The sequence below is a fragment of the Theropithecus gelada genome, chromosome 10 (assembly GCF_003255815.1).
Source record: "Theropithecus gelada isolate Dixy chromosome 10, Tgel_1.0, whole genome shotgun sequence".
NCBI classification, from domain to species: Eukaryota; Metazoa; Chordata; class Mammalia; order Primates; family Cercopithecidae; genus Theropithecus; species Theropithecus gelada.
The window spans coordinates 67,815,079-67,831,322 of NC_037678.1; the positions used below are offsets into that span (position 1 = coordinate 67,815,079).

The following is a 16,244-nucleotide window of genomic DNA, read 5'->3' on the forward strand; positions in this document are numbered from 1 at the left end:
AGCAATTATTATTATTATTATTTATTGTTTTTTTGAGACAGAGTCTCGCTCCGTCACCCAGGCTGGAGTGCAGCGGCGTGATCTTGGCTCACTGCAACCTCTGCCTCCCAGGTTCAAGTGATTCTTCTGCCTCAGACTCCCAAGTAGCTGAGACTACAGATGTGCACCATCATGCCCAGCTAATTTTTTTTGTATTTTTAGTAGAGATGAGATTTCACCACGTTGGCCAGGCTTGTCTCGAACTCCTGACCTCAGGTGATCTGCCTGGGCCTCAGCCTCCCAAAGTGTTGGGATTACAGGCATGAGCCACTGCGCCCAGCTCGGTAAGCAATTATTAACTTCAGAGTAAATAAAAATCTGTACATAAAAGGAAATGTACAGCATACCATAATATGCTATTCTTATGTAAACTGGTTTTAAATTAACTAGAAAACAGCTTTAATTATATTGAGAAGAAGAGAGAAGGAAGTTAGACAGGTATATAAGAACTAAATTCTTATCTATCATAGTAAGAAATCAATACTTTCTTTAAAAATGATGAAAAATAGCAGTATAAGCACATCCTTTAAAAATACAGAGGTAACAAAAGGAAGTAACCACATATCTGGCATATTTGCACTTTACTTTCTTACAATAAAATGCAATTTATTTGTATTTTGCTTTTGCTTTACTATAAACATAAAATAATTAAATAGTAATTGCCTATATGGTACTTGTCTCTTGCCTTTTTACCCGTATATCCCTAATGCCTAACGCAGCCCTGAGTATACAATATCTTTAACAATTCTTGTTGAGGGAGTGACCAATGTAAAAATGGAGTAAGGATGTCTTGTTTTTTTGAGTTACAGAATTTTGCACTGGAAATTAATTTAGAGATTATTTAATCCAGTGCTTCCCCAATGGGTGTTCCATGGAATACTGCTTCTTGTGATGTCAATAGCATGCTGGCAAAAAGTGTTTGGGGCTTAAATAAGTTCAGGAAATCATATGTTAAACAAAATTAATCAGGTATCTCTAATGTAGGACTTCTTGGAGATTTTACTATGCTAATATACATTAGGAATCTCACACAAAGGCAATTTGTTATGTGATGTTTCTCAGACTGAAACATTTTATGAATTAAAAAGCCCCCTACTAATATCTCCAGTAATTAGTGGTTCCTGAAGAATTCTTTGGAAAACGCTGATCTAGTCTACTCTCATTTTACAGATGGGGAAAGAGAGGCTCTCCAAAGCCTGTCCAGGGGAACCGGTGCCTCTAGAAAGAAAGGGCCTCAGGATTCTGGAAAACTCTCCAGTGATTGAAAACTCTGGCCTGTGTATTCTGTTTTTCATTAGGCACCTGAGTTCTTTCAAACCAGGGAACAAATTCAGATACAAGCATTTCCTTTTAAGATCTTTTTTTTCTCTTTTTATTTTTCTTATTTTATTTTTATTATTACTTTTTGAGACAGGGTCTTGCTCTGTTGCCCAGGCTGGAGTACAGTGGTGTGATCTCTGCTCACTGCAACCTCCGCCTCCTGGGCTCAAGCAGTCCTCCCACCACAGCCTTTTGAGTAGCTGGGACTACAGGCATGCACCACCATGCCCAGCTAATTTTTGTCTTTTATGTAGAGTGGGAGTTTCACCATGTTGCCCAGGCTGGTCTCGAACTCCTAAGCTCAAGTAACCCTCTTGCCTCAGCCTCCCAAAGTGCTGGGATTACAGGTATGAGCCACCATGCCCGGCCTCCTTTGAAGATCTTTAAAGGTTTTCTGATCTTTAAAGAGCCTGGGAAATGAGCCCAAGTGTTGGCTGGAGCTCAAGCATAAAGCTCTAAAGCAGAAGCTAAAGAGAGTCTCAACAGACACAATGGACAGTGAATTTCAGTGGCAAAGTGGCCCCCAACTAAGCAATGGTAATACAATAATAGACCACTCACACCTATACAGTGTTTTCCAATAAACAAATAAGTGCTTTTACAACGTTATCTCATTTGATTCTTACAACAATGTAGTGAGAAAAACAAGGGTAGAATTATTATCCCCATTTTATGAAAGAAGAAACTGACTCTTAGTTAAATGCGTTGTCTGTGGTTAAACAACATGTTAATGGCAGAGTTGAAAGGAGAACCTAAATTTCCTGTCTCTCAGGTTAAGGCTCTTCTCAATATATCACACAAACTGGGCAAAGATATTGAGTGAGTTCCAATTTAACTCTCCTATGAATGATCCAAGATGCTCCTATTGGCTAGCTTAAAAAATTAATCAGGCCAGACATGGTGGCTCATGCTAATCCCAGCACTTTGGGAGGCCAAGGCAGGCGGATCGCTTGAGTTCAGGAGTTCAAGAACAGCCTGGGCAACGTGGTGAAACCCCATCATTACAAAAAATACTAAATACAAAATACAAAGTACAAAAATTAGCCAAACGTGGTGGTGCATGCCTGTAGTCCCACCTACTCAGGAGGCTGACATGGGAGGATTGCTTGAGCAGGGGAGGCAGAGGCAGAGGTTGCAGTGAGCCAAGATCATGCCACTGCACTCCAGCCTGGGCAACAGAGCAAGATCCTGTCTCAGAAAAAAATAGATCAATTCTGAGTGCTCATAGGTTGTGGCAGAAGCAACACCCCAATTATTGGAATTTCAAAGTCCTATTTGGATTTGGTATAGTAGTAGCTCCTAGACAGCTAAATTCCTGGGAGAAGCAGTCTTAGAAATTTCCTGCTGGGGAGGCCGCATGGCCTAGTGGTACAAGCAAGGAGTCAGGCAGACTTGAGCTTAATTCTGGCTCTACCACTTGTTCACTCTATGACCTTATTCACTATATAACCCTTCAATGCTTCATTTGTTCACCCGTAAAATGAAACTAAGAATTCCTATTTTACAAAGCTGTTGAGAGGCCAAGGTAAGGAATTAGAGGTGTAATAGAGTGTCATGGTTGTGTATAAGCTCTGTAATTATACTGCCTAGGTTTGAATCTCAGCCTTGCTTCTAGCTAGTTGTTTCACTTCAGATATGTCACTTGACTTCTCAGAATTTCAGTTTTCGCCCATATAAAATAAGGAAAACAAATAGTGCTTTCATAATTATTATAAGCATCAAAGGAGATAATATTTGTTAAGCACTAATTAAGCATAGTTTCTGGCACACAGCTCTGTAAAAGATAATGATAACGATAGTGATAGTAGAGGTGGTGAAAAACCCAATACTATTTTTCTTCCAAAGCAAGAATGAGGAAGAAAGCTACTCAGTCCTGTTCTCTTCCATTTGCCAGTGCCCTTTCTCCCTCTTCAACTGCAAAGCCAAGAACACTAGAGTAGAAGTCAGGACACTTGGCTTTGAATGTCAGCTCTGTCACGTACTAGTTATGTGATCTGAAGGAAGTCATGTAACTTCCTTGAGGTATTTTTCCTCACCTGAGGTATTAAGTTGATGACACTTTGCTTACTCTGCTGGGTTGTTGTAAGTATCAAATGAGTGTTTTTATCTGCCACCAAGTATAAGATAGATATTTTTACCAGTAAAAAGCAACTTTATCTCCAAGCTTTTTCTCATGGACATTTCGATCCAGTACATTGTAGCAGATGTTGGTACTTGCTCCTTTCATCCACTCAATGAAGATTTTCCCTTTAGTCACATCAAAGTTGTACTGAAGGAATGGGCCAGGGCATACAGTCTTCCAGTAAAATTCCTTGGCAATGTCTCCCCAGAATTCTGCAATAGAAATGGAAGCCCAGATATCATTAATCTTCTCAGACATATTTAGCCTCAGAAGGCTTACCAGTCTAACACAGGACCAAGTTATAACTTCCCTGCCCTAGGACCCACCACCTGGGTCCCTTCTTTACCTGTCTAATCTTAGCACCCACCTCTTCTTTTTTTTTTTTTTGAGACGGAGTCTCGCTATGACATCCAGGCTGGAGTACAGTGGCCCAGTCTCGGCTCACTACAACCTCTGCCTCCCGGGTTCAAGCAATTCTCCTGCCTCAGCCTCCCGAGTAGCTGGGACTATAGGCGGGTACCACCATGCCTGGCTAATTTTTGTATTTTTAGTAGAGACGGGGTTTCACTATGTTAGCCAGGCTGTTCTCGAACTCCTGACCTCGTGATCTGCTCGCCTCAGCCTCCCAAAGTGCTGGGATTAAAGGCATGAGCCACCGTGCCCGGCCAGCACCCACCACTCTTCTAACCCATCTTCTGTTCTCCTGGGCTGAATGTTGACTCAAATTCTTCCTCCTGTCCTCAAGACTGCCTACTCATTTTTTACCATCTATTAAAATCAGAGCCACCTAGTACTAGCACAATGCCTAGCACACAATAGGCAATCGATAATTTTTTGTTGCTGTTGCCCAGGCTTGTCCTGAACTCCTGGACTCAGGTATCTTCCAGCCTCAGCCTCCCAAATAGCTGGGATTATAGGTACACACCACTGAGTCCTGCTGAAATCAAGTACAATTATTTTCACCCTCTAACTAGATGAAAGTAAATTTTTTAATGAAGTAATTAGTGAAAGGAAAAACTTATTTATCCACAGAACCTTCCATGACCAACTCTTTCTTAATTTGTGCATTCTCTCTCAGCAATTATATATTGAACATCTCTTTCTCCAGCTTCTACTTGTATAAGTGTTATTCACTATGTGCCAAATGTTTCTTTAAACTTTTTATATGTATTATCTTATTTAATCCTTACCACAACTCTAGGAGGGAGGCTTTTCTCATTTTATAAACTTGAAACTCAAGCCTCAGAGAGGTTAAATACCTTGTCTAAGGTTACACAATTACTAAATCAAGATTTAAACTTCCTTGAGACATTTTTGCTAAAATCTGAAAGATGAATAGAAGTTTTTCTCCACTCCCATATAAAAAAAGGGACTACTCTGGGATAAGAGAGAACCAAGGGTATATGTTAGGAGGAACTCCTTGAGGCTGAAACACTGAGAATAAGGGAAGGAATAGCAGGAATTGATGCATAAACTGGGCAAATCATGCAATTCTGTGTATAGTAAGGAATTTGGTATATATCCGAAGAGCAATGAAAATTCACTGAAGGGTTTTAAGCAAGAGTGACATGATCAAATTTACATTCTTAAAATATCTGCCTGGCTATTCTGCAGAAAATGTACTCCACAGGTAAAACATATGAATGCAGAGAATTTAGGATAGTCTGTGTACTGAATCAAGAGTTGGAGGATACCGGGCACTGTGGCTCACGCCTGTAATCCTAGCACTTTGGGAGCCCAAGGTGGGTGGATCACTTGAAATCAGGAATTCGAGACCAGCCTGGCCAACATGGTGAAAACCCTGCCTCTACTAAAAGAAAAAAAAAAAAAAGCCAGGCCTGGTGGCAGGTGACTGTAATCCCAACTACTCAGGAGGCTGAGAAGGGAGAATCGCTTGAACCTGGGAGGCGGAGGTTGCAGTGAGCTGAGATGGTGCCACTGTACTCCAGCCTGGGCAACAGAGCAAGACTCTGTCTCAAAAAAAAAAAAAAAAAAAAAAAACAAGTTGGAGGAAAGAGAAGCAATTAGAACCATAATAATGGAAGTAACCTTACAGATTATCACCTCCTCATTTCATTTTATAAGAAATAAAATTCACAGAAGCTAAGTCATTTGTTTCAGGTTATACAATTTACAGTTTATACAATCTAGTTGGAGAGATAAGATTAATGCATGAAATATTTTTTAATGTACAAGACAGAACATAACTGAAAGTTAAATCACATAGTGTACAACCCTATAATGTATTAAAGAAATCCAAATTAAATCAACCCCAAGGTGCCATTACACACCTAGAAAACTCGTAAAAATTTTAAAAATTATTAAGCCCAATGTCTGGGTGGCCCTGGGAAAACAGATACTCTTACACAATAACGGCATTGTAAGAAATTGGCACAATCTTATTAGATAACAAGGCAATGCATGACAGGAGCCATAAAACTTTTTTTTTTTTTTTTTCAGTTCGTAGTCTTGCTCTCTTGTCACCCAGGCTGGAGTGCAGTGGCATGATCTCAGCTCACTGCAACCGCCATCTCCCTGGCTCAAGTGATCCCCCCATCTCAGCTGTGCTCCCTCCCCCCTCTCCCAGTAGCTGGAGCTACAGGCGCACATTGTTTGTTTTGTAGAAATGGGGTTTGGCCATGTTACCCAGGCTGGTCTCAAACTCCTGAGCTCAAGCTTTGGGAGCCCACCTTGCCCTCCCAAAGTGCTGGGATTACAGGTGTGGGCCACCACGCCCAGCCCATAAAACTTTTTATACCCTTTTCTCTGCTATCTCAACTACAGGGAATAGACTTCAAGAAAATAATCACAAAGAAAAAAGGGATTAGTAAAGAGTTTCACTATAATAGTGAAACTGGAAACAACCCAATAGCCCAACAATAAGAAATTGATGAAAACTAGTAATACAAGTAGTAATACCATAGAATAATAAATGGCCATTAAAGAGAAAGCAAATGAGAGCTAGTATTTTGTAAATGACATTCATGTATCAGGGACTGGACTAATCTCATTTAATCTTTATGACATTATGGTCTTACAGTGTATACATCAATTATCCTAATTTTATAGATGAGAAAACTGAAGCTCAGGAAGCATAGGAAACTCTGCCAAGGACCACACAGCTAATAATGAGAATACAAATACTCAAAAATATTTTTAAGTGATAATAGTAGGCACATAGTATATAAAACTATAAACCATATTTATGTCCATCAACAAGGAATGAAGAAAGCTGAGGTGTTTTTGTTTTTGTTTCTGTTTTGAGACAGGGTCTTGCTGTGTCGCCCAGGCTGGAGTGCAGTGGCACAATCTCGGCTCACTGCAATCTCCTTCCGCTGGGATCAAGCAATTCTCGTGCCTTAGCCTCCTGAGTAGTGGGATTACAGATGTGCATCACCATGCTTGGCTACAAAACTGAGTTTTATGCACACTTAGTTTTTCTGTGTTTTTTTTTTTTTTTTTTTTTTTGGGTAGAGGCTGTGTGTGTGTCAGAATCTGGATGATTGGCATAGATTCTAAGCACTAAAGATATTCAGAAGAGGAAAAAGGTGAGCATAAATTGGAATAATCAGGGAATGCTCTATTGGAACCGGTGGAGTTTGACTAGGTAGAGAGAAGCTGAAGGAAATGAACAAAGGCAAGAAAGTGGGAGTAAGTGTGTATCCAGGATGTCAAGGAGAATGATCTATCTAGAATGAAGGGAGTGGTAGCAAGTAGTGGGAGATAAGGATAGAGTGGAGCTAGATTATCTGGAGGTCTTAAAAGAAAAGCAGAATTTTAATTAGAAACTGCCAGAAACAGGGAACTATTGAAAGTTTTTGCAGTGACATTTGAAAGCATATTTCCATAGTATCAATCTAATGGTGTCTTGATAAATCTACTGGAAAGACTGAAGTTGGTGAAACTAGGCAAGAGAAGACAAACTAGGAGGCTACTTCCCTGGTAGAAATCCTGTATTTGACGGAATTTGGTGAAATGCATCCTGTGGGGTCATGGAAGAGGAATAGCATTGCTATTAGGATATGGATTCTGCAGTCAAACTGTCTTGGTTCAAATCCCAACTCCACCACTTTACACTTGATTGAATCCTGTCTTGCATTACTTGGTAATTGCTTAATTTATATTGTATCAGACTAACTACTATTTATTGAATGTGTACTGTGCATCAGGCATATTATAGTGCCTACTTATTACACACTTTAGTCCTCATACAAACCCATTAGACAAGTATTACTAGTCCTATCTTATAGATGGAAGAAAAGGAATCTCAGATAGGCTTAAAAATTTGCCTTAAGACCCCACAGTAAATGAATAGCAGAGTCAGGGTCTAAATCTACATTTTTCTGGATTTGATTCATGGCCCATGCTTGTCCCACAACCAAACATCATCCTGCTTCCCAATGCGGGTGCAATTTTGACTCCTTGGCCAGGCGTGATAGCTCATGCACATGTAATCCCAGCACTTTGGGAGGCCAAGGCAGGAGGAAAGCCTGAGGCCAGGAGTCCAAGACCAGCCTGGGCAACACGACAAAACCTCATCGCTCCAAAAGTACAAAAAATTAGCTGGGTGTCATGGCGTCCGCCTGTAGTCCCAGCTACCCAGGAGGCTGAAGCGGAAAGGTCACATGAGCCCAGGAGTTGGAGGCTATAGTGAGCCTAGAACGAGCTACTGCACTCCAGCATGGGTGACAGAGCAACACCTTGTCTCAAAACAAACAAACAAACAATATATATATATAAATATATATATATCCTTTACCCAGACTGAGGGCAAGGGTAGGGGGATTTTCCTTTTTTTTTTTTTTGAGACGAAGTCTTGCTCTGTCGCCCAGGCTGGAGTGCAGTGACGTGATCTTGGTTCACTGCAACCTCTGCCTCCTGTGTTCAAGCAATTCTCCTGTCTCAGCCTCCCGAGTAGCTGGGATTACAGGTGCCCGCCACCACACCCGGCTAATTTTTGTATTTTTAGTAGAGACGGGGTTTTCACCATGTTGGCCAGGCTGGTCTCGAACTCCTGACTTCAAGTGATCCGCCCGCCTCGGCCTCCCAAAGTGCTGGGATTACAGGCGTGAGCCACTGCTGCCAGCCGATTTTCCTCATACATTTTAACAGACATGGAACCATCTATCAGAACTTCTGAATTATTATTAATACAATCCCAGCCCAAGTTAAAAAATAAATAAATAAAACAACTTGACATCGTAGTAACTCGTTGAGTCTTATACCGCGTAATTTCTATTGGGATGTCCGATATACTAAAAATAGATCAGTTCTTGATTACTAATCTGAGGACCCCAAGATGGGAACCAGACCCGTTATTGCCCTCAACAGTTCACAAGTTAAAGATCTCAGGAGGCAGCGGCCGAGCTGGTGTGAAAGGGAAGCAAAGAAAGTTCTATTGGTGGCCCTCCTCCCCTCAAAGCTCCCGTCGCCCCTTAGAGACCCTCTTTTCGCCTCAGGAACTCCCCTTCTCTTCCCACGAAACTTTCACTCTCCTGGCCGACCTCCCGTCCCAACCTCAACAAACCTCACTTCTTCCCTCACGGAATCTCGCGTCTCCTCGCAAAAACCCACATCTCCCCCACGGACCCTTCAAGTCTCCAGGAACTCCCCAGCTCCCATGTAAGCCTCGTCTCCTCCCGGAATCCCTTTTCCATCTTCAAAGAACCGCAATTCTTCCTTCATAGAACCTCCATCTCCTAACGGACCCCTCAGCTTCCCAAGGGAGCCCCAGATTCCCCCAGGGAGCCCCCACTCCTCTCCTCACTGACACCCCGAGGCCCACCCGGGCCGGGCCTCACCCCGCGGCTCCTCCACGGAGCGCCGGTGCAGCTCGCGGTAGCGCTGCAGCGAGGGGACGTGCGCGGAGCGGCTGACCTCGGGCGGCGGAGACCAACTCCGCGCCCGGCCTCCGGCTCCCGCTTCCTCCTGGCCCCGGCTGCCGCTGCCGTTCCGGCCCCGCTCCTCAGGAAGCCCCATCACGTCAAGTTCCTAGAACCGTGGCCGCCTTTGCGGTCGCGGCGGGTGCCGGGACTGGGAAAACAGGCCGACCTAGAGGCGGGGCCTTCGAGGAGGGGCGGGGCCTGGCGAGTGGGGGCGTGGCTTGGTCTGGCGGGTGGGCGGTGCCAGAGGGACGGGACCATGCCTGGTTGGGGCGGGATCGAGGTTAGCAAGGACAGAAATACTATAAGGAAAAGTCGCGGGATAGGGGCGGAGCTGACTTGCCGGAAGGAGTGACGAAGTAGAGTGAAAGCAGAAGGGGCGGGGCCGGCTGCGACAAGTGAGAGGGTGGAACCGTAGAATGCCAGAGGAGGGGCGGGGCCAGGCGGGACAGGAGAGGAGGTGGGCCCATGGAGTGATGGGGAGTAACCCGGCTGGTTATGACAGGAGAGGAGGCAGAGCCATGGAGTGACCAGAGTGGGGTGGGGTCTTGGAGTGACAGATAAGGGGTTGGGTTAGGGCGGGATCGAAAGGGAAGGGGCTGGACTAAGGAGAGGAGTTGAGTAAGGTCCATCGCGGAGCCGCCCCCTGATCTGATTGCACAGTCCTGACTATCACCCCATTGAGTTGGAAAGCCATGTGGGGTAGGGTCCCTTTCAGGTGACACCCTTTCCTCTAGTTCCCTCTTCTCTGAGCCACACCCACATTCCGTCCTCCGGAAAAACTTCTCCCATGACCTTGAGGGCATGCTCTGGTGACAGCACCCTCTCTCTGTTCACCCTGGAGCCAGCTCAGATTTTCTCCCTCTTATGAGGACATGTCTTCAATCTCCTTGCCTTCACAAATCTCCATCCAGATCTAAAGTACAAGACTCAATAAGTGAAGACTAGGAGACACATTCAGGTTTTTTATAATAAACCCACTTCCTAATTGCACAAATGGCAAACCCAGGAAAGGGAAGGAACTGGTGCAAAGTCAGAGAGCAAATGACGATCAAGTTAGGGTCAAAGCTAGGTTCCTTGACTACAGATTTGGTTTTACTTCCTCATCAGGCTTGAAGCTAAGGCTTGTAAAATATCAGTCTGTGCAAATAGGAAAAATCATTCACATTCTTGTTTTTTGTTTTTGTTTTGAGACGGAGTCTCTCGCTCTGTCGCCCAGGCTGGAATGCAATGGCTCCATCTCAGCTCACTGCAACCTCTGCCTCCTGGATTCAAGCAATTCTCCTGCCTCAGCCTCCCGAGTAGCTGGAATTACAGGTGCACGCCACCACGCCTAGTTAATTTTTGTATTTTTAGTAGAGATTGGATTTCACCATGTTGTCCAGGCTGATCTTGAACTCCTGACCTCAGGTGATCTGCCCGCCTTGGGCTCCCAAAGTGCTAGGATTAAAGGCATGAGCCACCGCACCCAGCCCACATTCTCTTCTTTCCTTCACAATCTCTTTACTTCACCAAGGGAAACCCCCACCACCACCACCACAACCTGGGCTTAATTACCTCTAGCTTCCCTCTAGCCCCTCCACCCCAGAAAGAAGTCAGGCAGGACCCTCTTCCATCTCTCACCTGCACTCACCATGAAGAAGGACTCACCTCACCCATCAGTTCACAGACTGGCTGTCAAGGCAGGAAGGATTCTTAAATCTCTAACTGCAAGAGTGATTCTGAGGCCTGAAACAGGCAGCTCCCACCTCTTGAAGCTTACACAGGCCTTGTGACCCCATCTAGCCCAGCCTCCCTTCCCACCTACTTCCCTGCTCTTTGCCCAGCTGACTGTAAACCTTGCACACCCTAAGCTGAAAAAAAAAACCTTCCCATGGGAGACCGAGAGTCTGCCCAAACCTGAGGAGGGAGGGAATCTCAGGGCCTGCTGAAGGAGTACAGACCTCTTGGAGTGGACATGGACCCCACCAAGGGGTCAGATACTTTCATCAAGGAGACATTCACTGCACCGAAGGGACACACACTTCACTGACAGTACATGGACTCCACTAAGGGAGCACAGATGTTGCTGGGGGTTCTCAGATCCGACTGAAGGGCCCTGGGCCCTGCTAATAGGACATGAATGGCATTGAAGGGCACTTACCCTAGTGAGGAGACATGGATTTCCCCTAGGAGATACAGAGGATATAGATTTTACTTAGGAGACATGGACCCTACCAGAGGACTCAAACCCCACTGAGGAGCCGCCAGCTACACTGTGGGAGTGGACATCACTGAGAAGGCGCAGACCTCATTGAGTGGAGAAAGGTCCCACTGGAGGGATTAGACCTCAGGGTAGTGTAATAGACCCTACAGACATCACTGAGGAGATAAAAACTCTCTGGGGTGGGGAGAGGCACACACAATGGGTACACATTTTGGTGATAGACTGTTACCCTCCTTGGGCACTCCTACCACACAGTTCTGAGTAGCCCTCTCCTTCCTATCCACTCTCCCAAGTCCTACCACCAAACCCCAGAGCTGTTTCCGACACACTGCTTCCCCCTCCTGTCTATAGTTGCTACTGCAGCTGCTGTGCATATAGTAGATTTTTCAAGCACTTCAGGCTATCCGAGACTGGTCTGGGGTTGGGAAGAGAAAGAATGTGTGTATAGAGGCTTCACCAGCCCCCTCTCTCTTCCTGTGGACTTCACAATGAAAGTTTGGACCAGAGACCTCGTAAGAGAAGGAACCTCCCTCATCCTTGGATATGGAGAAGTAGTACAAGCTGTAGCATGGTTGGAATTTCTAAGTGGAGAGAGGATGGATGGGTTTGGAGGGAATGAGTTTACCAGATTAAGGCAATGATGATGATGATGATGATGATGATGATGATGATACGATTTATTGAGTAGGTGCCAAGCCCTATACTAATTGCTTTCCATTCTGTTACTTAATCCTCATGACAACCCTCTAAAATGGGTACTATTATTCTTTCCATTTCACAGATGGGGAAACTGATAGGGAGATTAATTGTCTTGCCCAAGATTACACAGTGTTTGAGCGGTAGCAGAATAGAACCCAGACATTTAGACTATGGAGACCTATTCCCCACCTTGGCCCATTCCTGCCCTACCACCACTACCACCACTCCTTCTTTCTCAAAGTGTCCTTTCCAGAACCACATCAAAAACCCTTAAAATGATGGTAAATATTCAGGTTCCAAGGACTTCATCCCAGCCTACTGAATCATGATCTCTGGAGTGGAATCTGGGGATCCGCTTTCAAGGATCCTAACACACACTAAAGTTTGAGAATGAGGTTGAAAGAGGAGTCAGAAGTGTCGGGGTGCGGGAAGGGATCTGAGGTCAGGGGAGGGAACTGTTCTCCAAAGAGGAGTCTGCAGTCAAAGAGGCCTGGGGACGAAGTATGGGGCTGGGGTTTTCAAAAGGGCCTGCGGGTGAAGACAGAGTCTGAAGTTGAAAAAGAGGTCTAAGGTCGGAGGAGGAGTCTAAAATCGGAGGAGGAGGATCTCGGAGTTCAAGGAGGGGTCCGGGGTCCGAGGAGTTTGGGTTCAGAGACAGGATCGGGGTCTAGAGGGATTTGCGGTCAGTGAAAGGGTCTGGGGTCCGAAAAGGAAGCCCGGGATTTGAGGAGGATACTAGCTGGATTCAGACTGGAAGGAGGAAGGGGTTTGGTCCCTGAGCTGCGTAAAGTGCAGAGCCACTGAAGTCTCGCTTGCTCCGCGCTCTCCCCTCGACCCTGCGCTGCCTTCCTGGCTCTCCATCTACGCGCACCTGCGTGCCAGCTGCAGCCTGACAGCGCTGAGCAGGCGGGGGCGAGTCAGACCGGGACATAGCCAAGGGCGGGGTGAGGCGCCCCCTCCCGGCTGTCCCGAAGCTCAGGCCCCGCCCTCCGCCCTCCCACTCCCCCGCCGCAGCCACTTCCGGCAGGCGCTGCGCTGCTGGGGGGCGCGGGCGAGGATGGCGGCGGAGAACGAGGCCAGCCAGGAGAGCGCCCTGGGCGCCTACTCGCCAGTGGACTACATGAGCATCACCAGCTTCCCGCGGCTGCCGGAGGACGAGCCGGCGCCCGCGGCCCCGCTGAGGGGCCGCAAGGACGAGGACGCCTTTCTAGGAGACCCCGACACCGGTGAGGCCCGCTGGCCCCGTCCCTGCCCTGCCTTGGGAAGTCCCGGTCTTCCTTCTTCTGTGTAGAGCATCCCCCTCCAGCTCCATCTCCTTAATTCATCCCCATCTTCTTGGACCTCTCCATTCTTCTCCCTTGTCTCTGTTAATTATTTGGTGGGGAAGGGGTGCATTTCTGCCTTGGAGGCGTAGGATGCGACAACGGGGAGTGTGCTAGGGACTGCAGTAGAAGGGATTGGGCTTACCTTCTGGGAAGAACCAACTAAGGATGAAGGAATGTTGGAGGGGAGATCCTAAGGAACCTCTGTGATCACCCAGAAGAGGCCTTTCTCTAGCCACAGAGGGCAGGATACGAGAAACCAAGTCAGAGACTGCAGCAAGAGGGATCCAATCTATGCCTTAAGAGAAGTTCCCCACAGCCAGGGATTGTGGGAAGCAGAGGGTCTGAGAGAAGCGGAGAATCTCTTCATGTGTAGGGAGGGGTAAAGAGAATATGATTCCCCTCTGCTGGGTATTGGGAGACTGAGGCATGGACTGCATGACCTCTCAAAGTCCTTGGGGACTAGAACGCCTTCACTGTCCTGTGGATTACCCCACCTCTCTCCAAGCCATGGATCTGGCCGGGGTATTAGTAAGGTACTCTGCTCGCTAGGAAGCAGTCTCCAGAATTTTACTGTGTTCCCCTCAGCCCTCTGCTGGAATTGTGAGAAGTGGGAGTAGAGAGGGAGGAGACAGGGATTGGAAGAACTTGGGGGCAAAGAGCTCTCTGTGCATTCCTTCCGTGCTGCTCTTCCTCCTAGCCATGTGGCCCAGCTCCATCCTCCCCTCCATTCTTCATCCTTCATCCCCCATCCCTCTGTCCCTGCACGTCACTTCCTGGCATTAGAGCATCCTTCTGCCTCACTCGCGCTTCCTCGCAGTGCCTGCACTTGAGCCTTGTCTCTTCCCAGCCTGGCAGATGCTGCTTTTCTGGCCTGGCCCTTCCCTAGCTGCTCCCAGTCTGAAAGCCCCAAATTCTCTTCTCCTCTACACTTTCTGGTCATCTGGCCCTAACCAACCTGACTGGACTGCACTCTATATGGGGTGGGGGTGAGGAGATAATGAGGATGGGGTTGAGAGGTTTATGGGCATCAAATGTCAGGGCTGCAGATCAAAACTTATTTTCCAAAGGGAGTGGAATCAGGAGGTAGCAGGGAGAGGAGTGGGAAGATGTGTGGTGATGGATATCAGCCTGAAGCTAGGCCTTTTATTCAGTAGTCAGGAGTGAGGCTTCTGGTCCTAATACAGCCCTGACTCACTGAGTGACAATGGGCACACCTACCCTGTCCTGGGCCTTAGTTTCCTCTTCCAGCTCAACAGAGAATGCTTGTCTCTTTTGACCTAGAGATTGGAACTGCCTGACATGTTTTCTTCTGGCCCTTTGTAAGTGTCTTAGTATTTACCAAAATCTGTGATTATTTACTTGTGCAATTATCTTTTTTTTTTTTTTTTTTGAGACAGAGTCTCGCTCTGTCACTCCGGCTGGAGTGCAGTGGCACGATCTCAGCTCGCTGCAAGCTCCACCTCCCGGGTTCACGCCATTCTCCTGCCTCAGCCTCCCGAGTAGCTGGGACTACAGGCGCCCGCCACCGCGCCCAGCTAATTTTTTGTATTTTTAGTAGAGACGGGGTTTCACCGTGTAAGCCAGGATGGTCTCGATCTCCTGACCTCGTGATCCTCCTGCCTCCCCCTCCCAAAGTGCTGGGATTACAGGCTGCTATTATGGGCACAAATAGGCGCCCAGCCTATTTGTGCAATTATCTGATTACTCCTTGTCTGTAAGCCCCATGAGGGCAGGGATCATGATTGTTTTGTTCACTCTCCTTTCTCCAGCATCAAGACCTTTTCCCTAGGCCGGGCGCGGTAGCTCATGCCTGAGGCAGGTGGATCACTTGAGGTCAGGAGTTCAAGACCAGCCTGGCCAACATGGTGAAAACCCATCTCTACTAAAAATACAAAAATTAGCTGGGCATGGTGGCGGGTGCCTGTAATCCTAGCTACTCGGGAAGCTGAGGCAGGAGAATCACTCGAACCGGGGAGGCAGAGGTTACAGTGAGCTGAGATCATGCCACTGCACTCCAGCCTGGGCGACAGAGTGAGACTCAGTCTCAAAAAAAAAAAAAAACACCGGCTGGGCGTGGTAGCTCACGCCTGTAATCCCAGCACTCTGGGATGCCAAGGCGGGTGGATTGCCTGAGGTCAGGAGTTCAAAAACAGCCTGCCCAACATGACAAAACCCCGTCTCTACAAAAAGTACAAAAAAAAAATTAGCCGGGCCTGCTGGCAGGTGTCTATAATCCCAGCTACTCAGGAGGCTGAGGCAGGGAGAATCACTTGAACCTGGGAGGCAGAAGTTGCAGTGAGCCAAGATCGTGCCATTGCACTCCAGCCTGGGCAACAGAGTGAGACTCTGTCTCCAAAAAAAAAAAAAAAACAAATTAAAAAAAACCCAAAACCTCATCTCTATATATTTATTGGGTGCTCAATTAATAATTGTTGAATGAATAAATGCATGAGAGAGAAGATCTCAGGATGAAATAATGGTAGGAGAGAGCAAGTTCCAAAACCTCAGGGAGTATTTTGGGAAGTTCAGTACAGGCTCTGTCCTCACCTGTACAGAAATCTAGCAAAGATCCTAGTCATCTGAGCTTCTGGGAGCTTATAACTTATGCCAAATTTATGCGCCAGGTTTGTGTGTTGCCATCATATCAGTGT

General features: G+C 46.6%; 2 protein-coding genes across 5 annotated transcripts in view; one reads left to right on the top strand and one right to left on the bottom strand.

Moving 5' to 3' along the window:
• Nucleotides 1-11,162, bottom strand: part of ACSS2 (acyl-CoA synthetase short chain family member 2) — a 50,429-nt gene extending 39,267 nt beyond the window's left edge. For 2 of the 3 annotated variants that reach the window (XM_025398601.1, XM_025398600.1), the window contains exons 1-2: nucleotides 9,283-9,670; nucleotides 3,498-3,693 (exon numbers count right to left, since the gene is read on the bottom strand). In XM_025398601.1, the coding sequence (XP_025254386.1) occupies nucleotides 3,498-3,693; nucleotides 9,283-9,460 (374 nt within the window). In that variant the 5' untranslated portion in view covers nucleotides 9,461-9,670. Of the gene's footprint in view, nucleotides 1-3,497; nucleotides 3,694-9,282; nucleotides 9,671-10,986 lie in introns of those variants that run through there. The other variant, XM_025398602.1, reaches the window with a different exon arrangement.
• Nucleotides 11,163-13,273: 2,111 nt separating this feature from the next.
• GGT7 (gamma-glutamyltransferase 7) overlaps nucleotides 13,274-16,244 on the top strand; it is a 28,702-nt gene continuing 25,731 nt past the window's right edge. For both annotated transcript variants that reach the window (XM_025398603.1, XM_025398604.1), the window contains exon 1: nucleotides 13,274-13,494. In XM_025398603.1, the coding sequence (XP_025254388.1) occupies nucleotides 13,326-13,494 (169 nt within the window). In that variant the 5' untranslated portion in view covers nucleotides 13,274-13,325. The remainder of the gene's footprint in view (nucleotides 13,495-16,244) is intronic.